At 47.4% G+C, this 25,151-nt stretch overlaps 2 protein-coding genes across 5 annotated transcripts in view; one reads left to right on the forward strand and one right to left on the reverse strand.

Annotated features, from left to right (window-relative positions):
• The first annotated feature begins 54 nt into the window (after positions 1–54).
• LOC149360022 (bis(5'-adenosyl)-triphosphatase enpp4-like) lies at positions 55–8,315 on the forward strand. The gene is made up of 3 exons (XM_089572141.1): positions 55–1,482; positions 2,985–3,212; positions 5,130–8,315. The coding sequence occupies exons 1-3, from the start codon at positions 489–491 to the stop codon at positions 5,243–5,245; spliced, it is 1,338 nt and encodes a 445-aa protein (XP_089428267.1). The 5' UTR covers positions 55–488; the 3' UTR covers positions 5,246–8,315.
• Lrrk (Leucine-rich repeat kinase) overlaps positions 7,830–25,151 on the reverse strand; it is a 72,408-nt gene continuing 55,086 nt past the window's right edge. For all 4 annotated transcript variants that reach the window (XM_089572137.1, XM_089572138.1, XM_089572140.1 and 1 more), the window contains 7 exons: positions 23,293–23,488; positions 19,279–19,367; positions 18,816–18,904; positions 18,036–18,251; positions 15,717–15,883; positions 9,690–13,515; positions 7,830–9,363 (listed from right to left, as the gene is read on the reverse strand). In XM_089572137.1, coding sequence (XP_089428263.1) covers positions 13,109–13,515; positions 15,717–15,883; positions 18,036–18,251; positions 18,816–18,904; positions 19,279–19,367; positions 23,293–23,488 — 1,164 coding nt within the window. In that variant the 3' untranslated portion in view covers positions 7,830–9,363; positions 9,690–13,108. The remainder of the gene's footprint in view (positions 9,364–9,689; positions 13,516–15,716; positions 15,884–18,035; positions 18,252–18,815; positions 18,905–19,278; positions 19,368–23,292; positions 23,489–25,151) is intronic.

A 25,151-nucleotide genomic window follows, 5' to 3' on the forward strand; every position in this document is an offset into this window, starting at 1 on the left:
GCTGCTGCGCCCTACTGACCTGGCAAAGTTCGAACAGTGATTACACTTGTAATGCACTGACGTGCCTATGCAGCGCTAAATGTTCGCAGTGCTGCAATCTGGATTCTGCTGATTCTGTTGCCTGGCTCCTCGTGTCGTAGTCGTCGTCTGGTAACCTTGACCAAAACAGGAAAAAAAATCAATACAAAAATAGAAAAGCATGGGGCCGGCCTTAGCAATCAACAGCAGCGAAAACACTTGCAGCGACTTGCGGAGTGGAAAAACCTCGGCGGCTCCTAGTTGCATCGACCTCAGCAAGTGCAGAAAAATGAGCGTGTTTTCGCGTGCAGCGGACTGTGTCAGCGCTGCAAATTGTGTACCGCAAGACGCGCGCGCTCTTTGCGCGCTGGCTAGAAGAATGGAGCATCTAATATGAGAACTGACGCAGTTTTAGCACTGTCAACATAGAGGCATCTCAAGCGTGCGACAGGTGATAGCAGCTAGCGCCGATGTTGCCTGTGTGGTTATTGTGCTTTGCGTTGTGGACCTGCGTTCACAGCAGCACGACTCCGCTGCTGCTGGTGCTGTCGCTAGATGGATTCTGGTACAAGTACCGCTCGCTCTACAAGACACCACATCTGGACCAGCTGGCTACGGAAGGCGTGCAGGCTGAATACCTTCGCAACGCGTATGTGACGAAGACTTTGCCCAATCACTTTACCATCGCCACGGGCCTGTATGAAGAGAGCCACGGAATCGTCGGTAACGCTATGTTCGACCCCGTTCTGAACGACACCTTCAACGAGTCGAGCCGTGATCCCAAGTGGTGGGACAACGGTCACTCGCTGCCCATATGGGTCGCCAACCAGCTGCACGGTGGCCGCAGCGGTAGCATGATGTGGCCCGGCGGCGACGTGGCCATTCACGGTGCGTCCGCGCACTACGCGCAGAGCTTCGACGCGTCGTACAACTTCAGCGAGCGCGTGGATCGCGTTATCAGCTGGTTCCTGGACCCGCGCGAACCGGCGAACTGCGTCTTTTTCTACTACGAAGAGCCCGATGCGACGGGCCACGAGCACGGGCCCCTGTCTCCGGCCACAGGCGCGCGCGTCGAGCAGGTCGACGCGCTGGTGGGTGAACTAGTGGCCGCGCTGAAGCGCGCGAAACTGTGGGACCGCATTCACCTGCTGGTGGTGAGCGATCACGGCATGGCGCCTGTGACGCGGGTGTCCGCTCTCGACGAAGTGCTGCCGGAGGACTCGTTCCGCGCGTACGGCACGAGCCCCGTGTGGAATATTCTTCCGGCGCAGGGCCGCGAGCAGGAGGTGTACAAGCGGCTCTCGGAAGCAGCCGGCCGACTCCACTTCCGCGTGTACAGATCGAACGAGATTCCGCCCGAGTACCACTACCGCAACAACGCACGCATCCTTCCAATTCTGGTCGAGGCCGAACCGGGATGGGACCTGGTCCTCTCCAAGCACGCTGACAGCGAGAACCGCACCTGTAAGCGCCAACTGCGCGCTGAACGTTGCAGGCGTAAAAGCGGGTTCTAGCTGCCTGCTTTGAATGCGTTTTAGTCAGCTTCACATCTGCAGTTCTTTTAATCAATTATGCACCACCGGTGGCACCCAGTTTTCGAGGTCGTAAAGAGAAATTTCATTTATGGGGCACACCTAATGGAGCTTATAATCATAGCACTTTTCGCTGGAAAAGTGTTACCATTTCTGCAGTACACTTTCGTACGAGGTTACTGCAGATGAATTGGTGGAACCCCCAAAATTGGTAGCACAGGCTTTAGCAACCACTTTGCACTAAACTATACTCATAGGCAGAAATCTCATACATGATTTTTTAGTTGCTGCTCTGTTGATGGAAAACTTCCGTCACGTTTTGTTTGCGCTACAAAATTTTATTTCTAGAACTTCACACAGTAAAGGCAGGGAATGAAATGGCCCCATGCATCTCACAGAGTGGAATACTACACGAATCATCGCGCATTTGAACGAAGCCTGCATTTGACCAATTTTTCACCAACTTCTAATGCACCTGTGAAGATCAGCAGTATATATGCCTTATTCATTTTGTACGAAAAGTTAACCTCTGTTACCTACACTGTTGCATAAATTAATTTGATACTCGCGGTGAAAATAGGTATTGTATGCTTGTGGGAGGTATAAGATGATGGAACTAAAGCTAATCGCGGTTTACAGGCAACGTCACATCTTTGCTTTTTATGTCCTTTGTTGTTAATCTTTTTCGTGTGCTTTGTCATCTTTTCATGACTAGTCTGCAATAATTTTATTGATTGTAAAAGCATTAGGTTGTTTATGTATATAAAAATAGCCACCACGTGATATGGTGGCAGTTCGTGCACCTTCATGCAACTACTGCTCATTGGTAAATTGCTTGCTTGCTATTGGGAGAGAGAGAAAAAAACTATTATATGAAAGGAATTTGGGGCGTGTCCCTGGGTCGACGCACGACCGCACTGCGCTATTGATAAAATCTGTACACCTAATTGGCCTTTCGTGTTCAGTTTTGAGTATTGCCAATTTTTTTCTATAAGAGGTGATCCACTGTCTGTCTTGATTCTGGGCCAGAACATTGCTGAACTAGTAAAGAAGCCTCCATTGCTAGAAAAGCACGTGCCAACCACCACTCGTGTTCTTGAGTATGTCTGGCACTTCGTCCTGCCAGTGAAGGTGCCCTGACTGTACACTACTGGTTAAACACATCAGAGGACCAACTATGTATTTGAATTTTGTGAAGCAGGCGTGCACTTTTAGCAGGCTTGGTACTGCTCAAAACCTGCTACCAAATAGCTCTGGTGTGAAAAGCTTCCCTGCATATGAATAAAAAAAAAAAGCATTTAATTAGTGACACAACGGCCAGTATACGGTGTGAAGCTGTATACGGTGTGTGTATATGGTGTAAGCCAGTTACTGTGTCTTGATTGTTGCGTAGGCAAACCTCGCATGATATTCACTTGGCAACTGCATTTCCAGATGGCAACCATGGCTATCGTCCAAGCCTGGACTGGATGCGGCCGATGTTTGTGGGTCGGGGCCCAGCTCTGCGGAAAGGTCACCGCGTGGGGCCCCTAGCGAATGTACATCTCTACCCGCTAATGGGTCACCTACTGGGCCTGCCGCCGTGGCCTTCCAACGGATCCTTGCACGCTGTCCGGCACCTGCTGCAACCTGCGCCCAGTAACTTGCCCTTGCTGCTGGCTGGTATGCCCTCCCACTTTCTCTCATTTTCTGTGCTGAAAGGAATGCTGACACAGAATGCCCGAGTTATCTGTTGACGTACTGTCCGCTGTGTATTAAAGGTGCACTGAAGAGGAATCTGAACTTGTCTTTTTGCCGCGGGAGCTTGATCTACACGTTCCGAGCATTCTTAGAAACTTCGAATTAATGCCCTGTGAGGTTGATTTCCCTAATTAAATCGAATTAACGTCTGGCTCTCGCCTCTTTTTTTAATTCCCCGTACGGTGGGCGGAGTCGACCAATGCGTGGAGTGCCTTTCACCCAGTCCCGTGGCGGCTTGCCGCTCTGCCATCGGTGGAGTAATACGTAGTAGTCCGTAGAAGCAAATAGTCCGCACATATTTTTATTTCTGTGGGCTTATTTTGCAGGTATATTATCTGCGAATGAAACTATTTATTCATGGAAACCTAAAAAACAAAATAAAGCGAAAGCAAAGCCTCCACGGAGCTGGCTGAAAGGCACTCCACGCATTGGTCGACTCCGCCCACCGTACGGGGAGAATTAAAAAAAATAATGGCGGAAATCGGCCACACTGGGCAATAAGTCACGGTTTCTAAGAATGCTCGGAACGTGTAGATTGAGTTCCCGCGGCAAAAAGACAAGTTCAGAATCCTCTTCAGTGCACCTTTAATAGCAGACGTAGCTTAGGACAAAGATTCCGAAGCTGTCGTGATCAGTAGCTACATTTGCTTTGGTGCCCCGTGATATTGTGATGCTCTTGGTGCTCCTCGTGACCAAAACTAAACCCATTGTACTAACTGGCAATATTATAATGATTTGCTGTAGCAAATCAGGTTCTTTATCATAACTAGCAGGCCATTATCCAAGACAGTAAAACTGAAGTACTAAGACGCAAAATTTTCATGCCATTATATAGTTTGAAAAGTATACTCACAACCATATTCTGGACTAGACTAATAGTTTTAGGAGGTGAGCAATGAGTCTGAATGAGCTGAAATAGTATTGTCCATAACGGACACTAATTTGATGTTTAGTAGGATATCTGCATTTCTTTTTCACTGATAACCACTTTCATTTCTATCACAATGTACACTGAAGCATGCTGACTTACGGAGAAAAAAGAACGAGCAAACATTAATCGATTTTTTAAAAGATAAATGCCAGAAAATTGGAAGCCTAGGTATAGGCCACCACACTGTTCAGTGCCACCTCTTATTGAGTTGTAAGCTTGATTAGAAGTGACAGTGAATAATATATGCGTCATTTTCTCTCTGACTACAGTGCACTGAGATTAATATATCGGCAGCATCTTGGCTTCTGTCTCTTCCTGCTTAACATGCATACAAAAAAAAAAAAAAAAACTGCAGGTGTGTGGATCCTTTTGAGGATCCTTTTGCCCAAGTTCAATTACCGATGACTCGTTTGTGCAGTGAAACAGTCTGCTGTGGGCATTTTTCGCTGTCAGTATAGTACTAAAATGAACCGTACGAAAGGAAGAGTTCAGGTTGAGGCATGCATGATTTCAGGTGCTTGGGAGAGGGTAAAGCATTCTTTGGAATCCAAAGGTCCTGCGGAGCCCAGTTTGAGAACCTACTTATACACGCTCCTTTTTTTTTATGTGCCATCATTAGTTGTCCGATGAGAAACAGTTTCCGCTTTTTGGCTGCCTGTGTGAATTGATCTGTGCATGTACAAAGTTCCTTTTCTTTCTATTTTTACTACTGTCTACTTATCTGCTGAAAATGTGAAGTTGCTGTTGCTGCTGTCCTCGTTTCGAGCGTGCAGTTTCATTTTTGTAATTCCACACTTGCAAACAAACAAACAAAAAGAAAGAAAAAGCCTTAGTTTCACAGTGTCACAGTACATTCTTGAGTCTCTGCATTTTTCTCCGCTCCTGTCCCTTTGCCACCCTCATCTCAGCTGCCAGCGTGTTCCTGTGCACTACGGTGGGCTTGGTGGCACTGGTGGTGTGCGGCCAGCCGCGCAACAATTCAAGCCAAGAAGACGAGGAGCCACTGCTGCTGCTCTCTGCCTAGGTCCTCCCGGCCTTGGTGCGCTTCTAGTCCAGCAACGAGTCCTCGTTGCCAGTCGGCCTTTTTCCGATTCGGTCAGCATTGACTGCACCAGTGCTCACAGAAGTGCTCCGGCCGCTTGCGTCCCCTTTGTAAATAGACCGATTTTACCATGCCATCACTGGGCTTTCAGTAAAGCGGTTTACTGCATGAGGCGGAAGTGAAGTTGTTCCGCACCGAAACAACTCGCTGACCTTTCGAAACAACGGTTCAGTCACAGACAGCCTTTCCAAGTGTTTGGTCTCTGGAAAAGCTGAGTATGTGGCCTAGGGACACTTACGTCCATTGGAAAACTTCCGAGCAGTACTAGGATTCGGACCCAGTATTTCCTGTGTGCAATCTTAACGCTCTTTAATCTAGTGCTTTTCACACACTTTGGCGTGAGAACAAAAACAATTGATCCGCTGAAATATGCTTCAGCATGCGCATGAAGAATACTAGGAAAAAATTGCGCCTCTCCCGTAACCGAGAGTAGAGTAAGCATGAAATGTTTACGGGCCTAATACAGGCTCCATTGCTCGGCTTAAGCAGCTGTGACGGTGGCGGCATTGAAATCCAGGACGATGCAGAAGCGTACGCGGGCATGACGAGACGCAGGCCTGACAAGAATGTACAGGGTGGTCCACTCTAAGTGCGAACACAGCTCCGTGTGGCCGCGCTCCGCGGAGCGCCAGCGGATCCGGCGCGTTCACGCATCGAAGCAAAGCCGCGCAGGCGCACAGGGGCCCGGGGCAGGAGCTTCGTGTCGTCTGCTACAGCGCTGTGCCTGCGCAAGGTGCAAGCGAGGTAGCAGACAACACCAAGCTCCTCCCCGCCTGTGCAGCTTTGCTTCGATGTGCGAAGCCCCTAAGAGATCACGTATGACAACGAAGTGTATCGTGGCATTTAAGTGCTTTTCGCACGCGTTATTTGAAATCGGAAATTATAGTTCCGTGCAATCAAATGCACAACTCGAGTGATATCTTGATGAACATTGAGAAGACACTTGCAGCAGTTATTTTTTGTGACTCGTTTGGAGAGCAACCGGCACTTGTATGCGGTCCCGTAGGAGGGCTTAGAGAGTCTCGTTTAAACTTGTTAAATCTCGTACGGTGCCCGGATGTTCTCGTTTCAGAGCCTGGATGAGTAGAATTCAGTGCCCGGATGAGTGGATTTCAGTGCCCGGATGAGTGGGATTCAGTGCCCGGATGTTGGCTCTCGATCTCGGCGTGACGTCACCACACTGCCGACAACGGGAGCTAAAAGCATTTCATGCTTAAAAGATTAAATACAAAGCACATAGAGTAGCTATTCTGAGCTTGAGGTTGCTGTACACCTGTGCTTACTGATGAAGTGATGAGAACCACTGGTGTCACGGCCCTGTTGGGAACCGTGTGCATCCGTAGTGGGCATGGTAAAATCGGTCTGTTGGGTCTACTGTACTGCTGTTTGCCTCAGCTGTAGATTTTTATGGCCTCTGTTGCAACGGCACCAAGAAAGAAGACCGTGTTGTGAGGGGCATTACCTTAATGGTGAAACTGACCAGTCAAGCACAGCTCTGTGTTAGCCAGTGCAGCCAGTGAGAGCAAATTGGAAAGGCCTTGTACGTCCTAAAGAAAGAAAGGCATTTTACCAGGTGTTGCATTCGCGTGAAGGTTACGCAGTGCTGTTTGCAAGCAACCTTTCTTGCTGCGAGCTGTTGTGACGCCCCCATGTTTGGGGACTATTTACATCTGCATTGAGGCGTCTCAGAATGGTCCATTTAGTGTAACAGAATCGAAGTGATGAATGCGGGATTAGTGCAGTAATTGACGGCTCCCGTGTGCGAGGCAGCTGTCACTGTACAGTTTAACATCGCATCTTTACGGCTGTCTCATGCCATGCCTGGGAGCTGGCAGAAACCATGAGCTGCATCAAATGTAGCGCAGTTCAGCAGCTGCATATTGTGTCAGAATGTGCGCTCAAACTTCTTAAAAAAACACTTTCATCACCAAAGAAGTTGCGACTGGTTGTGTGCTGCTTGTGATTGGAAAACCTGCAAGCTGTGGTATGTTACCTGTGAAGGCTTTATTTTGCCTGCAACTTAGTCAAAGTATGTACTTTTGTTATGCTTTTGCTTATGATGTATTTTGCAGCTACACCAACTGTAAAATTTGAATGCACATTAACAGCAGTGCATTCAACATATTAGTTACCTGATTAAGTTAGGATCACTGTCTCTGCACTTAGATGTTCGCTGCTTGCTTACTAAACATGAGTGAAACTCTTCAGCTGCAAGAGAGTCTGTCTTAAATAGGTAATCTTTATCGTGGTGTAGGTTGACTTCGTGTAGGTACTGTGTAGTGTTCACCGAGTGCTGGAACGTCCATGTGATCTCCGAGCTCATTAGATTGCTGTTAAATGCCTTATGATGTTTGTGTAGTGAAATGCTTTCATCGTTCCTTTAGGTTTGGCTTGTTTGTTGACAGCAGGTAAATTATGCATCTGCACTGTATATGTTGATAGAGATGGCACATGCATTAATGCCACTTGTTTTTTATTTACAATAGTTTTTAGTATAGCGTTCTTGTTTAGAGTGAAGATGCTAACAAGCACTACAGTTTTTTATGCAATAGCACCTTTTGAGTAACAACACTTACTGCTCAAGATGTGGAAATCAGTGCACTCGAGTATTGTGCCATTTTAATCTCAATGGTTGTTAGCATATTCTTGGACTGTGATCTGCTGAAAACAAGTTCCGTTTCTGCATACAGATTACCATAGAGTACAGTGGGTGAATAATAAGACTTGGGCATCTGCATGAATGCCAGTTTCTCAGGTACTTACTCGGCACTTACTCAAACAAGTTTTTGTAGTAGTTGCCAAGTTTTTCACTCTTTCCTGCTGGAGATGAGTTCTGTTGTATTACGAGCATGTGACGATAGACTTTTATGTTACAATGTTGTGATATTTATTAACAGAACATAAATGAAAACACAAAACAACTGCATGCCATAAAAAGATTTTCAGGGCATTCACTGCATTTTTTCATGCACCAATAAAAGCTTCAGTCACATTCACGGCTAATGCTGAATTTGTGAGCTCAGTACAATGTATTTTAGGCATGCACGCATTTGTGTACCGATTTCAGGATCATAAGAACTGCACCATGTTTATAATGTGCAAAGACAATTTCCTTTCCCAGTCTTGTCTCTACTTGCTGGATGTGTGGTGCACACAATCCTTGCAGTGAAACTGCAAGAATTGTTAACTTTTAGCTAAATTTAAATTTTAACAAGTTCTTTTGAGAAGCAATGCTTGCAAATGTTGCAGAAGATTCCTATATGCACATTTACAGGTGGGTGTGAAATCAAAGGTACAGAGCAACGATGACTGCAGTGAAGTGTATAGAACAAAAGCTTCCATTCCTGTACAACTGCACAAACAACAGCCTCTCTTCTGGTGAGGCTCTGAAACACCTTTTCCAAAACACAAAACAGTGAAGGGCACTGAATCAATTGCCGGGGGTTCTTCAAAGTGCACCAACACGTCACATAGTACATGGGTGTTTTTATATTTAGCCTTCATCAAATTGCGGCTGGTATCAATGCCGTGATCTTGGTTAGCAGCCAAGCACAATAGCCACCATGGTGTGCCTCAACAGTTCTCTTTCTCACTTTGGTCCACAAATAAGCTCGGTATAATTCATCACTAATTATAGCTGTGTTGTCATGTTTACTGGTTTATCATTTTTTTGGCTAGGGCTTCCAAAGTAAACATGCTGTCTTTTTACTTGCTTTGTCTAGCAAGCAAATTTATCGCTGAACTTAACAGTGTATCAACAGTAGACATGAATTTACTAGGTTATGCCTGGTTGTAAGTGCCTTGAAGATATTTGCTAGTGACAACCTGCCGATGTCTAAAAGCCTAATTCAACAAAGAGAAGCCTGCTAAGTTTGTTAAGAAGGTCATCAATGACACCGCGAGGACATATCAAGTGGCGCTGACTTGTGATTCTAAACGATGGTGTCAAACCAGCAATTAGTGGGGTAGCAACTATGTGTTAGATCAGTGAGCTGCAGAAGAGTGAAAGTGTTGGCTTTCTAACAAGAGTACAGCGATAACTGCGAATTACTACATCACTGGAGAACCCGCTAGATGGACACACAAAAGGCTTGACAAGCACTGTACAAAGTAAGAAGGGAATGCATGCCACATGGGAAAGGCAGAAAAAATAATAAAGTACGCATACACATCAGATATTTGTGGTTGGTAGCCTAGTGCCATCTGATGCTGTGAAAAGGAACATTTGTGGTTGGTTGGTTCATGGGGTTTAACGTCCCAAAGCGACTAAGGCTATGAGAGACGCCGTAATTTCCGGAGCCCTTCACTACGTCGTCTCTCATAGCCTTAGTCGCTTTGGGACGTTAAACCCCATGAACCAACCAACCACAAATGTTCCTTTTCACAGCACTGGATGGCACTAGGCTACCAACCACAAATATCTGATGTGTATGCGTACTTTATTATTTTTTCTGCCTTTCCCATGTGCCATGCATTCTCTTCTTACTTTGTATAGTGCTTGTCAAGCCTTCTGTGTGTCCATCTAGCGGGTTCTCCAGTGATGTAGTAATTCGCAGATGCAAAACCAAACATGTTGGAAAGCCCTCCAGAGTGATTCAGCACTTTGCCTAAGTGAACAGAAGAATAGCAATGTGCATATTGGGCAAGTTGGTATTGCAACATCAGGAAAACAATTTCCAAGACAAGCTGGTGCCTGTTCTGTGCCTATTTAGCTGCACCTTTGCCTTCGGGCTGTTTTTCCAAGATAAAGAGAAGTTATCTGCGACTCCTCCTTAACAGCATGTAGTACAGTAGAACTTCGTCAAAGAGGCCTGCGGTTCCGGCATTTCTAGGTGCATTTACTTTTGCTGCTGAAAAGGTGTTTCAGAGCCTCTTTAATTCGTACCACAGTCCAGTTAGGCCACTCGCTCGAGCCATCACAGTCAGAGTAGAACTTTGTGAAGTGTCCATGTTGTTTTGTTCTGGTTGTGGGCAACGTTTGTGAGCAGATGAGTAACGTCACATGAAGAAAAAAACAAATAGAGCACAAATTGATTTGTTCTAGGCAAAGACTGCCACGATCACAGCATACTCGGACTCCCTGAAAGACATCCTGCCACGCCAAATGTCTTGAGAACCATTTGCGAGGCGGTGATACAAGATCCATAACTTTTATATGCAACGATTACCGCGCAGCTGTGGATTGCTGTTATGAAACTAGAGTGGCAGGGGTGCCACTAAAGCAAAAGGCAGCCACAGACAGAGATACAGAGAAGATAGAAAGGGTGCTAACAAGCATAGAAAGTTGGCACCCATCTCGTCGTCTTGTCTGCATCTTTGTCCCTTGCTTCCTGATGTATGAGCCAGCAAGACCAGTACTGCACTACATTATGTTGCTACCTGGACAAGGGACTGATGGCTGAGCCAAGCTTCCATTTTAGCATCACATTAACGACGACCTCCACATGCCCACTCTTGACAAATCATGAAAGTATTTTGACAAAACCATGCTGGCTGTTTAGGTAGTGTGGTGACCTTGACAGAGGAAATATTTAGCCAAGAGCAAAGATCAGCGTAAAACTTCACAAACACAAAAGTGCAAAATGAGCAGACACAGACCATCATGCATCAGACATAGTGGTACTCGAAACATTCAATGACGCCCGATACCCTCTGGGTGCCCTGCACACAATAATCGTAATCGGAATCCTGCTTTCATCATGTTCCATAAACCAGTCCCTCTCAAGTTGTTACAAATTGTACATTGTAAACTGTAGGGCTTAACGTCCCGAAGCGACACATGGGTGTGAGGGATGCCGTAGTGGAGTGCTCCAGATTGATTTAAACCACCTCGGGTTCTTTAACATGTGCCGACAACACACAGCACATGAGCATTTTTTAAAATTTTGCCTTCACTGAAATGCAGTCACCATGGCTGGGACTTATGCCGTTACCTATATGCAGCCAGTAACTCTGAGCTTAAAGCCTTTGATGTTTCAGTGGTTATGGTGCTTGGCTGCTGACCCAAAAGATGCGGGTTCAATCCTGGCCGCAGCAGTCATATTTCGATGGAGGCGAAATGCTAGAGGCCCGTTTACTGTGCGATGTCAGAACACGCCAAAGAACCCTACATGGTCGCAATTACTCGGAGCCCTCCTATGTGGCATCTTTCACAGCTTGAGCTGCTTCGGGATGCTATAAAATCAAACCAACTTTGAGCTTAGAATCTGAATGCAACAAAAAGGGGCTAGATAATTCTATAAACTGGTGTAAAGGCCGCACTTTTTTGGAAAATTCGGGTGTGAATTTTGAAGGTGCGGCCCATACACGAATTAAAAAAAAAGAAGCTTATAACCATATTTCCTTTAAATTATCTAGGCCAAAACAGGCTGCGGCCCATATACAGGTGCGGCCCTTACACGAGATTATTCGGTACTATGCTGGCTGACATGTCATTCCTGTTCCAAAAAGGTGCTCTTTTTGACTTTGGCTGTGAGATGCATTCACAGGTAAAGACTGGTACAACACGTGACCATTATTAGCCAGATTTACATTTACAAGGGCAAAGGACCATCACACTGACCTCCAATTAACCCTGTTCTGTGTCAGCAGCGGCTAACATATGCCTGCAAACTTGCTAATATCATACACCCACCCGACTCTGCCATCCCCTGCTACGTTCACCTTTTCCTGGAATCGACTTCATTCCACACATACACGTTAACATTTAGGCTGTCAGTTCCTGATGAAGGAACACTTAGATATGGTGGCCAAATGGCACCGAGCCTGTAGGATTAGATGCTTATCTAACCTGCGTAACTAAACAGGCTACATAGGTAAATAGCTGCACAATAAATAAATGCCCCACTGAGCTCGCTTTGAGCCAGCGTATTAAAATCGCGTTGTACAACCCTTTGTATAGCAATGCGCACATTGTGGTCATGTGGATAAAAAGCTGCACTGGAATAAGCAAAAAAAAAAAAAATCAAGAGGAAGCTCTGATACATATACCGGTAGCTGAAATTCCAGTACATTGTCTGTTAGCAGCACAAAGAAGTTGGTGCAACTTGTGTCTCTTTTCAGCAGCAGTGACCACCTCAAATCAACGGAAAACTAATACACCGGTAGCGGCGTGACAAACAGAACACAGCAGCTGTACATGTGCCCAAAAGGCACTGGACTTTCCTGGAGCTTGCTTTTCCATCGTTGCTTGAACACCTGCCTTGTCCTCCTGCTGTCATTGACTCGTGGCAATGCCGGGCGTGCGAGGCTTAGCAGGACGAGAAGCAGAGACATGTTCGACAAGTGCACGTTCTTTCCAGGACACATTTGTGCAACGGAGATCTGGAACTGTAGTCTCGGCTGCTGCAGCTGTACGAAGCCCACACTGCAGCTTGGCTCTGCACCAGCGGGTCAAAGAAGGGTGGAATGCTAACCGTTCAGTCAGCGGCATGCAAGCCAGAACCCGATTTCTTAGCAGTCCAGTGTCACAACTGCGCGTTCGTCGAGCGAGTCTTCCAACCCGGGGCGAAGAGCTACCACGTCGAGACCTTCGTTCAAAGATGTGGTTGGCCCAACACATAAACAGCGCACTTTCCCCTTTGCATCACTTCCTCTCCCCGAAATGCAGGTGAGTCTTAGCCGCCTAAAAAATAAATAAATAAAAACCAAGCTACACAATACCTACACAACAGAGTCCAGCTATGTTGCGCATCGCAGCAGACTGCAACTTTTCCTAAGTAGTTCAGCAAGTGCAGACAATGAAGAACCTAGCAGTGTAGCACTGCATTGCCATGAACGGTGGCCCTACGGCAACACCCAGCCGTCTGTGCGCCACAGCAGGGCGCACAGCTGGCTGGCCTCTCCCGCCATGGCACAGGGCAGGAAGCGTGCCAGCAGGCTGCGGTAGCCCCTTCCAAGGGCAGCCACACGCTCGCCCAGTGGCAGCACGGCATCCACTGGCTCCTCGAAGGGGCGGAAGACGGTCAGTGGCCTCAGGGCGGTTGCCTCGGCCACCACCAGGCAGCCCCACGCGGTGCCCACGTAGAGGGCGCCACTCGCATACGCCAGGGCTGTCACCTGGCACCGGCCACGGCTCAGGTGCTCCTCGATGCTCATGGACAGCAGGCTCTCGGAGCAGGGTGCAAGCTTGGAGCAGTCCAGTCGGTGCAGCAGGCTGCGCGAGCTGCACTCCCACTGGTACACCACACAACCTGCAGCAGGGGCGGTCGTCATCATCATCATCACCACCGTGCCCAAGTCTAGTGCAGGACAAAGGCGTCTTCCACCTACCCCTGTCCAGTGAAAGGTCTAGCAACGTGGCCCCAGCAAATTTCCTGATCTTATTGAGTTGTATGACTCTATGCTGTCGTCTCCTACATCTTAAAAGACCAGGCCGCTCCGATGGCTCAGTGGTTACGGTGCTCGGCTGCTGACCCAAAAGATGCGGGTTCGATCTCGGCCGCGGTGGCCGAATTTTGATGGGGGTGAAATTCTAGAAGCCCGTGCACTGTGCGATGTCAGTGCACGTTAAAAAACCCTAGGTGGTTGAAATTTCCGGAGCCCTTCACTACGGCCTCCCTCATAGCCTGAGTCGCTTTGCGACGTTAAACCCCAATAAACCAAACTAAGCTAATTTAGAAGACCATTCATTATCTGTACGTCCATTTCTTCACTATACATCGTGTTTTTTCCCTAACCCACGCTGCTCTCTTCCTGTCCTCTAGTGTTGCTACTTTCCACAGCTTGCTGCACGTTCCTCAATTTAACTTCAAGCCGGTGGTGATAGCAGGATATAAATAAAGGCTGCAAGCAATCACTGTAGGTCTAAAACAGCTGGATCAGTGTAGCCTTAACTCAGAATGCCGAGTTCAAGAATGAGGAGACGCATGCTTCGCAACAGAAGGTCTTTGCTCTTTGCAATATGCAAGCCGATAACTACGATAATCTTCAGATGTGCTCTGCTTGATCATACTTGGCAGACGAAACGAGACGTTGAAAATGATATTTGTTGTAGGGAGGCACCAAGCTGGATGCTTCATTACACACCACATCATTCATGCAAGAAAATGCACAGTGCCTTAGTACTGGTTTGTAGCACCGTGAGATAACTCCATCACAGTGGTAAGGCATCGAGCAGAAGAGTATCATCAGTACATTGTCATAATGTCAGCACACTTGTTAATACTAGCAACCAAGCTGCACCATGGTAATACCAAACAAGCAACCAAGCCCATTACATCACAGTTAGCAAAAAGGGGCCGGCGCACTGATAATTCTTCAGCAAACTTTTGCCTTCTATCTCTGCATAACAACCTGCGATGCTGTTAGTAAAGGTGAGCTGTAAGCAGCTCTGAATGACAGCACCCGAGACACATGAAATGCTGATCCGCATCATTGCACACAGTCTGGTGGCATGTTCAATTAACCTGCTGCTCTGTTCAAATAAAGATGACATCATCTGTGACGCAATCGCTGGTTCACCATTTTAGTTCAGTCTATCTCTCTCACTAGGCTGCACCAAGAGCCGGCAGGAAAAGAACGTTTGCATTTTTTCTTATTTTCTTGAGATTGTGCGCGAGACAAATTTGCTAACACGTCTTGGTCACGACAGTATGAGCCATTAAAGGCTTTCAAAGGCAAACGTTCGCGTGGTGTTTTCAGCTCCAGAGAGGCTCAGTGTGTTATGCAAAAGGTCCGTGCCCTCCGCACATAGCTCCCAAAAGCAACAGTGTACCATCCGCCACAGGAAAAGATTTGTTAAATGTACTGAGGGCATTGTGTACAATATTCCGCTCTCCTGTGGCAAGCAGTATATTGGGCAATCGGTAGGTGCCTGAACGATAGGTGAGCACAATAACAACATGAAGACTTATACCGGCAGCAATCTAGCTTTGCACTGCAAAGATTGCAAGTGCGTGCCTTTCTTGGGCAAATGCTCAGTCGTTGCTAAGAGTAGAGATAAGCTAACTCGCAAAATTGTGGAAGCTGCACAGATTGCTGCCTTACGAGATAACTGCGTTAGTACTCCGTCCATTTCCTTGTCTAAACGAGAGCTGGCCTTCTTGGGTTCGAAACATCCGTGATCTCCCATTTTTTATCGCATTTTTTATCGCCCCTTTTTCCAATTTTTTTCTCTTAGGTAAGCACATGCACTACTTTTGCTCAGGTTCCGTTCACTTAGTTGGTTTTGGCTTTCTTCGTCAGTCGGAAGTTAGTGCCTGTGTTGTTGGTGTGTGTTCTCTCCCCTTTTGTCCGTCGTCCTGGTTTTGCGCTACTCTTATGTTATGGATCAATACTACCAACTTGCCCAAATTTCCACCCTGGTGAAAGAAGACGCAACAAAAATTTGGCGTCCCCATTCCAATATGAGGAGAGGAGGTGACAGAAAATGAGCAATGAAATGTGCACGAACCGGGGTACAGGTAGGACCACGCAGTGTTGTTCTGGCCGCAAAGCTGTGAGACTGTGCCGCTGTCCGGGTGTTCCAGCACCTCTCGGCCGGAGATGGGCCCACTCTCCGGCAGCAGGTAAATGGTCAGCGCACCATCCAGTCCACCACACCAGAGCTCTGTCATGCCCCTGAACAGAGCACAACCATGGGCGCACTGAGCTGATGCTGACAACTGAAGGGACACCTCTCGCGCTTAGAAAGTTAGACACACCGAATTTTCTGCAGATGAACATAGCACTAAACAACAGTGTTACATTCTGGAATGCCGGTGCGAATTTTCTGCAGATGAACATAGCACTAAACAACAGTGTTGCATTCTGGAATGCCGGTGCGAATTTTCTGCAGATGAACATAGCACTAAACAACAGTGTTGCATTCTGGAATGCCGGTGCGAATTTTCTTCAGATGAACATAGCACTAAACAACAGTGTTGCATTCTGGAATGCCGGTGCGAATTTTCTGCAGATGAACATAGCACTAAACAACAGTGTTGCATTCTGGAATGCCGGTGCGAATTTTCTGCAGATGAACATAGCACTAAACAACAGTGTTGCATTCTGGAATGCCGGTGCGAATTTTCTGCAGATGAACATAGCACTAAACAACAGTGTTGCATTCTGGAATGCCGGTGCGAATTTTCTGCAGATGAACATAGCACTAAACAACAGTGTTGCATTCTGGAATGCCGGTGCGAATTTTCTGCAGATGAACATAGCACTAAACAACAGTGTTGCATTCTGGAATGCCGGTGCGAATTTTCTGCAGATGAACATAGCACTAAACAACAGTGTTGCATTCTGGAATGCCGGTGCGAATTTTCTGCAGATGAACATAGCACTAAACAACAGTGTTGCATTCTGGAATGCCGGTGCGAATTTTCTGCAGATGAACATAGCACTAAACAACAGTGTTGCATTCTGGAATGCCGGTGCGAATTTTCTGCAGATGAACATAGCACTAAACAACAGTGTTGCATTCTGGAATGCCGGTGCGAATTTTCTGCAGATGAACATAGCACTAAACAACAGTGTTGCATTCTGGAATGCCGGTGCGAATTTTCTGCAGATGAACATAGCACTAAACAACAGTGTTGCATTCTGGAATGCCGGTGCGAATTTTCTGCAGATGAACATAGCACTAAACAACAGTGTTGCATTCTGGAATGCCGGTGCGAATTTTCTGCAGATGAACATAGCACTAAACAACAGTGTTGACATTCTGAAATGCCATTGACCAAGGTGTGCGAGCACCATTAGTTCTGCAGCATTTTCTTTCAAATACTTTATGATGTGCACTATCAGTTCTGCCAGTTGCTCCTATGTTCCTAAGCACCCACTTCCTCCCAACTCCTTTCGATACCGGAAATGGCAGCGTCACCTACGAGTGCCTTTGCACACCCTTGCACACACTCATTCTCTGGATACTGCTTTCTTATAGGCTTATCAGGAATTGTAATGCAGAGACCACAAACATGCATTACTCTGAATCTGAAGGACGAATGTAGCCACTATTTTTGTCGGCGAAATATAAATTTTTGCCAATAAGTTGCCCCACACAATAAATGGACCCCTAAAATTTTCATATATCTTTATTTTGGAAAAAGTGGTCATTATCCTAGTATATTCAATATAAGACTTATTATTATGCATTATGGTTATGGTTTCTGAAAGGCCCATCCTCATGCAACTGATAACAGTGCAACACTAAAAAAAAAAAAGCACACAAACCGACAAAATTTACAGAATCAGTTTCTGTGGTGAACATGACACACAATAGTGCTTGCTATGTGGCATTAAAAAAACAATAAAAAACGCACAATCAGATGTTTCCATTTTTTAAGACCACGCAATTAACATAAAATTACCACTACTGGCATCAGCATCACATTCAGCGCCTGTCTTTCAGAAGTTAGAATTCAAAGCTAAAGACACTCAGCGGAAAAGGCTAACCAGAAAGAACTATGCATTCTTCCGAAAACTGACATTATGACCTCTTGAGACAATGGAATTTTTATTGTAACAAGCAAAAACAAGATAAATTTTCGTTTCCGATGCTCTTTAAGCAACAGTACATAACAGTGTTATCAATCATGATACTAAATAATTATAATTAAGAAGGGATAAGACCTTCAGCAATGCATCAGTTCCATTTGAGAAAGCGCTGAGTAATGTACATGTATCTAGAACGGCCTTTCAGCAACAAAATCAAGCAATATAAGACAACTCAAAACTGTACTTGCAGGAGCAGACAATGCACCACGAAAGAACACTTGCTGCATACCTGTCGTCCGGGCAGGTGACGCAGAGACAGTGTGGTGCTGTCTGCATGTCTAGCTCCTGCAGACTCTGGCTGGTCTCATCACAGAGCCACAGCCGAGCACCTGCCGTCAATGCGACTCGCCCCGCCTGTGGCACGTGCTGCATGGCTCGGATCGCCACTTCCTCCTCTCCTTCCTCCAGTGGACTAAAGGTGGACTGCTCCTGATGGTCCTCCTGGCTGCAAAAAAGGGGCTCCGAAATTGCATCATCACACCACCAATTGCTGCAAGCGCCAATCATTTAAAGTCTGGCAACATTTTTTATATGGACATTCTATGATAATACAGTGATGGAATCCATAAGCAAATCTCAAGGAGAGAGGTAAGGCACCCCTACATACAATTTTTCTCTATAGAAAAAAAAAAAAAACTTTGTTCTGTTGCACTTTCATTATTTTCCTGATCAAGGGCAAAGCCTCCTCCATCCCCTCCTCCCTTCTTTCTTATTCCCTATTTTCCCATGCTGTACATCAACAGTGCTACCTAGTGAACAAGGCTTTACAGTGTTGGCAGGTTAAGCAAAAAATTTGCTGACTGCTGCCCTTAGGTGAAATCTATGGCAGGTATGTCTATAATGGCCTTATGTGTGTGGCCTCCCCCTCAATGTACCCTCTCCCCACCCCTTGAGTACATCCTCTATGGAAAAAAAAATCCATCCCCGGAATCTCATGGACAAATAATGTGTCAGTGCAGCCGTTAAATGGTTCAGCTGTCTTGAACAGGAAGAAGGAACAGTGACCCACCTGTAGATGTGCACAGTTGCCTGGGAATCGCCCACCCAGACAGAGTTGTTCACAACACAGAGACAGGTGACGCAGGGCACAGACAGCACCTGGCAAGAAAAACAATCAGCCTGCTCACTGCATGTATCACAGGAACTACCAACTACATTTCCACGGGCCCAAAACTGCTGGACGTTCACATAAAAGTCACCCAGTGTAGCCTCAACCAAGCTGGCATGTTGAGTGATGATGGAGCTAACCAGAGCACAGTACTCTCAGCCGTGGCTAACAGATTAGTCCGATGTTTAACGCCACGGGTGCAGCTATCAAACAGAGTTGTACGGCCATCGCAGGAAAGAAGCAAGTGGCTCACTTTTGAAAAATAATGCTGCAAAGTGCACTGTTTTTGGGCCAGTGATGGCGAGAAATTTCTAATGCACACTCCATCCTACACGTCAGCGTGTGGAGTGGCCAGACTTCCCACCTTCAGCTCCTGCCAGTGACTGGTGTCGCAGGTCAGCAGGTTCACCTGGCCATCTGTGCGGCCTAGCCACAGCTCGGACGAGGGCTCCTCTGTAAAAGGCATGGAGAAACGACCAAATGATTCCAGGTAGCATGCACTGTAGAAGTATAACTTGCGCATTCAGAAACCAGCTGAGTGGCATGGAAAATAGAATTAATAAGAAATTTCAGGGCACCTGTAATTATTTTATTATCCACAATCATTAAGTTCCTGCTGCCTGCTACTAGGTGCCACTATCAAGGTAAAACAGAGGTATGCAGCATTAAAAGGACACTGACGAAAACGCCATCCAGTTTTTGCTCTTATCAAAACTTTATTGTTTGGCTCTTTGTGCTTATGCTGATGTTTGTTTAGCAGCAAAAAATATATTTATTGGTGAGACAATTGGATTCCAAAATAGGACATTTCACCTCCGCCCGCCCGCCCGCCCGCCCGCCCGCCCGCCCGCCCGCCCGCCCGCTTGCCCGCGCGCGCGCACACACAATTAAAACTGGTGACATTGATACCGGAAATGACACCATGACTGCTATCTGGAAGTGAATGGTGGCGTAGCCTAGTCTTAGAGATCTGTGTGAAAAGGGAGACTGAACATTAATGCAGTTTGCCTGTGAAAATGGTCAAAGATGGCAACGTCTGTAATTCAATGTTTGGCCTTCTCTAGCCTACAAAAGCTTTGTTTCCTCCAGTGAAGTAGCCCCTTAATCATTAAAGTATGATCATCTATCAATAGAGGCCAAAAATACCAAAAATTTATCAAAAACAGCCAAAAAATAGATTTTTCGAAAATTGTTCCATCCATTTGTGTGCCTAATAGGCTGTCCCGAAGTATCATTGCTGAAATCGACTGGAAAGCACTAAAAAAAATTTTGTGAACCGTGGTGGCTGGGCATTGCAGGGAAATGCTCTAATAATGGGAGTTTCTCTCTATTAAGGTTTTCTGCCTAGATACTCACCTTGCAGAGCATATTTTTTCACAACTGTTGTATCCATTTTGACCACATTTGTTTTACTACACTCCTAGGACTGTAGTGCATACCAAGACATTCTTTGTTTTTCAAATTTGCGAATTTTAAATTTCTTGTCTGAAATTTTCTTCTCACTGATGTGGGGACGCTTTCGTCCCCTGCGTTCGCTTTCCCTCAACGCGCTAGTTTCCCTGTGGTTAGCTCCTCCGCAAAGCACTCCTCTCGGTTCTCGGTTCGGTGACTTTCCACTAACAGGGGAGGGCGCTCGCGTCGCAGCGACACCAGCGCCACGGATGGCGTTTTGCTGCGCGCTCGCGGGGAGCTACGGGGTCTCTTCTCTCTGGGATCGGGAAGCGAGCAGACGTTTCGCTCGCAGCTTCGCTCTTCGTCGATGGGCGCCCCTCGGTCGGAACTTACTCCCGCCGAGCCCGTCCCGCTCGACCTCGGAGTTCCCTTTGCCCTACCGTGGGCGGACGTTCGCTCGTAGCCGTGCTGGTGAGTCGGACATCCTAGATTCCTCAGTGTATTTTGTTGCTAGCTGGCGTTATTGTTGCTATAGCAATAAATGCCTTGTTTGTGTCAGCCAGTGTGTCGTTCCTTTGTTCCCGCAGAGCAAGGCCCGCCGTGGTCGGCGTGCGCTCAGTAGCGTACGCGATCACGGGGTGGGGTCTCCGCGGTTTTGAACTGGCTCAGCCGCGGTTAAACGGGGAGAACGTATTTATCTCCCCCATTTTAAACCCCACATCTGGCGCCCAACGTGGGGCCTGCTCTTGGAACATTGGACGACAGTCTGTTCGGTTCGAGGAACGCTCTTTGTCCGGACTTGACAAGTGCTAGGCCTAGAGTGAATTTTGATCGCTAGGACCTGCGGCATGCTTTCTTGAGTGCGAGGTGTATTGCGCTGCAGCATGTTTGAACTTTTCGACATGCTCAGCATGTTTTTTTTGTCAAGTTTTCTTCCTGGAGTTGCTTCAAGAGCCACTTGGTCCGCATCGAGGGAGCGCGAGGCCTAGCGCCCGCGGAGTTGCCGAGCCCGAAGCGAGTGAGTACGGAAGCCGCGTGGGTGGTCCGAGTTTTCTGTACATATTTTCTCGCTGTCTCTTTTTCGACTCTGGGAGTCGCGGCTCCGGGAGCCGGGTGGCCTGGGGCCACGGGTGCCGTAACGAGCTCGCTGGTATTGCAGCTCGGCACCGGGCGTTCCGACACCGTCCGATACGGTGGGCGCCGATCACTCAGCAGCTGCTTCGTGCAGTGAGCGGGGAGGACCACCCCACAACGCTGATGTCTCCTCGCGGCTGCGCGCACGAAACCCGTTTCGGGTCTTTCTTTTGTTGGGGGTCGTCGACCTTCACAGTGGTAGTGAGGCCTAAGGCTATTCATAGCTGCCTGCACCTTGTCAAAAGTGACACGACCACCGGACCGTGGTATTGAGAGGGGGCGCACTTTGCTGGCCCACCCGTTTTTTTAACCTCGCATGAACCGAGCATTCTCGTTCAACTCAAGAAAGGGCTTTGTTCACTCGAACTTTGCGTTGCACAGCCGCCCGACACGTTTTGCTAGCGAGTTGAGCATTGAGCCACGTGGCCCTTGTGTACGCCGTTTCCCCTCCCGTGACCTACGTTAAAGGCATGCGGAGTGTGTTTTGGCAATTTTACAGATCTGGAGCCACTCCGGCTTGCTGTCCTGTGCACATCGTCTCGCTGCCGCCTGCTGCGACGGAGCGGCTTGTATCCTGTTCGCCGCATCCGAACGGGGCAGCCGTGGCGAGACCAGACAGCAGCCACCCCTGGCTGCTGTTGCCCTGGCGACTACTGCGGAATCTTGGCCTGCAGTGGTCAACCGGCCCTCCTCTTCGCGGGCCTGCGGGCACATAGCCCGCGGGCCATGCGAGCCGTACCAGCGGAGACCTTCACGCCGCCTTCGGAATACCGCGGAAGACTGCGTGCACGCTGTCGGCGTGACCTCCGCTGCAAGACCTGCCTCAAGTGCGTGAAGACCAGGAGACTCCTCCATAGCATATAACTTGCAGGCGCGGGGGTCTATTTAAGGTTGGGGGGATGTGGGGACGCTTTCGTCCCCTGCGTTCGCTTTCCCTCAACGCGCTAGTTTCCCTGTGGTTAGCTCCTCCGCAAAGCACTCCTCTCGGTTCTCGGTTCGGTGGCTTTCCACTAACAGGGGAGGGCGCTCGCGTCGCAGCGACACCAGCGCCACGGATGGCGTTTTGCTGCGCGCTCGCGGGGAGCTACGGGGTCTCTTCTCTCTGGGATCGGGAAGCGAGCAGACGTTTCGCTCGCAGCTTCGCTCTTCGTTGACGGGCGCCCCTCGGTCGGAACTTACTCCCGCCGAGCCCGTCCCGCTCGACCTCGGAGTTCCCTTTGCCCTACCGTGGGCGGACGTTCGCTCGTAGCCGTGCTGGTGAGTCGGACATCCTAGATTCCTCAGTGTATTTTGTTGCTAGCTGGCGTTATTGTTGCTATAGCAATAAATGCCTTGTTTGTGTCAGCCAGTGTGTCGTTCCTTTGTTCCCGCAGAGCAAGGCCCGCCGTGGTCGGCGTGCGCTCAGTAGCGTACGCGATCACGGGGTGGGGTCTCCGCGGTTTTGAACTGGCTCAACCGCGGTTAAACGGGGAGAACGTATTTATCTCCCCCATTTTAAACCCCACACTCTGTATATGTCAACAAACACTGCATCGTAAAAATTCAATATCAAAATTTGTGCTTTGCAAAAAAAAAAAAAAAAGATATGAGAACGTCTTGACGTGCAGCACACCAGTAGGAATGCAATGAATGTTGAACCATCCTTCTGCCACGTTTTCTAAACCCTGCAGCCTATTCAGAACATTTAGAGAAAAAAATATATATTAGAAAACAATTTTCTAGCGATACAGCAGTTGAATTTTGTGAATAGTTGTAAATTTATTTCTAATATGCTTAAAAAATTTCACGTAAATATATCAAGAAATAATAAAAAAATGAAAGCTGCTTCCCCACGGTTAAAGAAATCACTGACCTTCCGTGCCAGTCGCAACTGAGACAGCTGCCAGTAGGGGCTGCGGCCCTGGCAGGGAGACAACGTCCAAGAGTTGTCCAAACTCGGCAGCGCTGACAATAGACACCAGCTGGCTTGCCGAGGGTCGGTCGCGTGGCTGCTGAGCCCAGCAACACACCATGAGGTCTAGCAGGTAGCCCGGGTAGCTCAATGCCTCCTGCAGTCAGGCAGTCACAGATCCTTGGGGGTCTATGCACTTGGTGCAAACTTTGGTGGTCATTAGTACGCAAAAGCTAGGCTTACACCCCTGCCACACGCGCACAAGAAATGGCAGTAAATGCTTAAGGCCTTAAGATTGCTAATGTCATTATTTTCGGAGTTGGTGCTACAGGTCCACATTTAATGCCATTATCGAAAGGGACGATGACGATAACGCTTGCAAGGTAGTCAAAAGTTTCATCTGAATATAAACATTCCCAATGAGCACAATATATCGAGAATGTGGTTCAGATGTAATGTAAAAACGTTTTTCCACAAAATACGGCTGTTCCTGCTTTACAAGTCGAAAAAGTAGCCATAAACTCGCATGTCAGCACATAAGTCGAGAGTACCTGTCAATAAGGCTGGTTAAAATGGCGTTCTTCGCATCGAAAATCCGGTAAAGATGCCTCATCTGACTGAAAGTTAAGAATTAACCATTTCCTACTGGTTAGGAAGTTGTTACTCACAAAGCTGCACGCTTTTCTGACTGTGGAATGGGAACGAGAGTACGCATTGCACGGGCGAATGAGTTGTGGCGAACTCAGTAGGTCACGAATGGCAGTAAGGCTAATGCCATTAAATTTATGCGTGTGGCACTGCACGAATGCCATTGAAACTTACGGCAGTAAGCACTTAATGGCATTAAATCTGTCCGTGTGGCACGGGTATTACAGTATGTGATCATAAATGTACTGGGAAAAATTCATTTCACCATGGAGAGTGTGACAAAACTCACACATCTGCCAGAGATATTCATCGCAGAACTTTCTATACAGACCAGCTGACAACCAGTCCCTGTTCACCAGATGGTCGCCAGACATGAGTAGACATGCTTGGTCGAGGGCAGCAGCATGCTAGCAAGTGTGACAGCATTCGAGAAAAAGAGGCAAGCGAATGGCGTACAAAGAGGAACCAAAAAGTTAGAGACCTTGAAATGAGCAGTTTAGTGCAGCAGTTGTGGCAGGCTATGCAGCACTCTGAGCGTAGCAACAAAGAGAACACCACAACATGTCATATCAGCAGACTCCCGTTAAGACGAACTCAGTTTAGACGAATTCTTGGATAAGATGAACAAAGTGAGACCATTTGGTTAACTTACCAAAGGACTCAAAGTAAAAAAAAAAAAAAAATTGTTTAAGACAAACTGTACTGCGTGTCCTTCGGTTAAAGGTGCAGTGAAGAGGAATCTGAACTCGTCTTTTTCGCGCGGGAACTCGATCTACACGCTCCCAGCATCCTTAGAAACTTCGACTTATTGCCCTGTGTGGCCGATTTCCCTAATTAAATCGAATTAATGTCCGGCTCCCGCCTTTATTTTTTTAATTCTCCCCGTACAAAGGGCGGAGTCGACCAACGCGTGGAGTGCCTTTCAGCCAGCTCCGTGGAGGCTTTGCTTTTACTTTATTTTGGTTTTTAGGTTTCTGTGAATAAATAGTTTCATTCGAAGATAATATAGCCGCAAAATAAGTCCGCAGAAATAAAAATACGCGCGGACTATTTGCTACTACGGATTACTACGTATTACTCCGCCGATGGCAGAGTGGCAAGCCGCCACAAAACTGGGTGAAAGGCACTCCACGCTTGGTCGACTCCGCCCACCGTACGGGGAGAATTAAAAA

This window comes from Amblyomma mixtum, chromosome 2 (genome assembly GCF_055824585.1).
Source record: "Amblyomma mixtum isolate Tamu chromosome 2, ASM5582458v1, whole genome shotgun sequence".
Lineage (NCBI taxonomy): Eukaryota > Metazoa > Arthropoda > Arachnida > Ixodida > Ixodidae > Amblyomma > Amblyomma mixtum.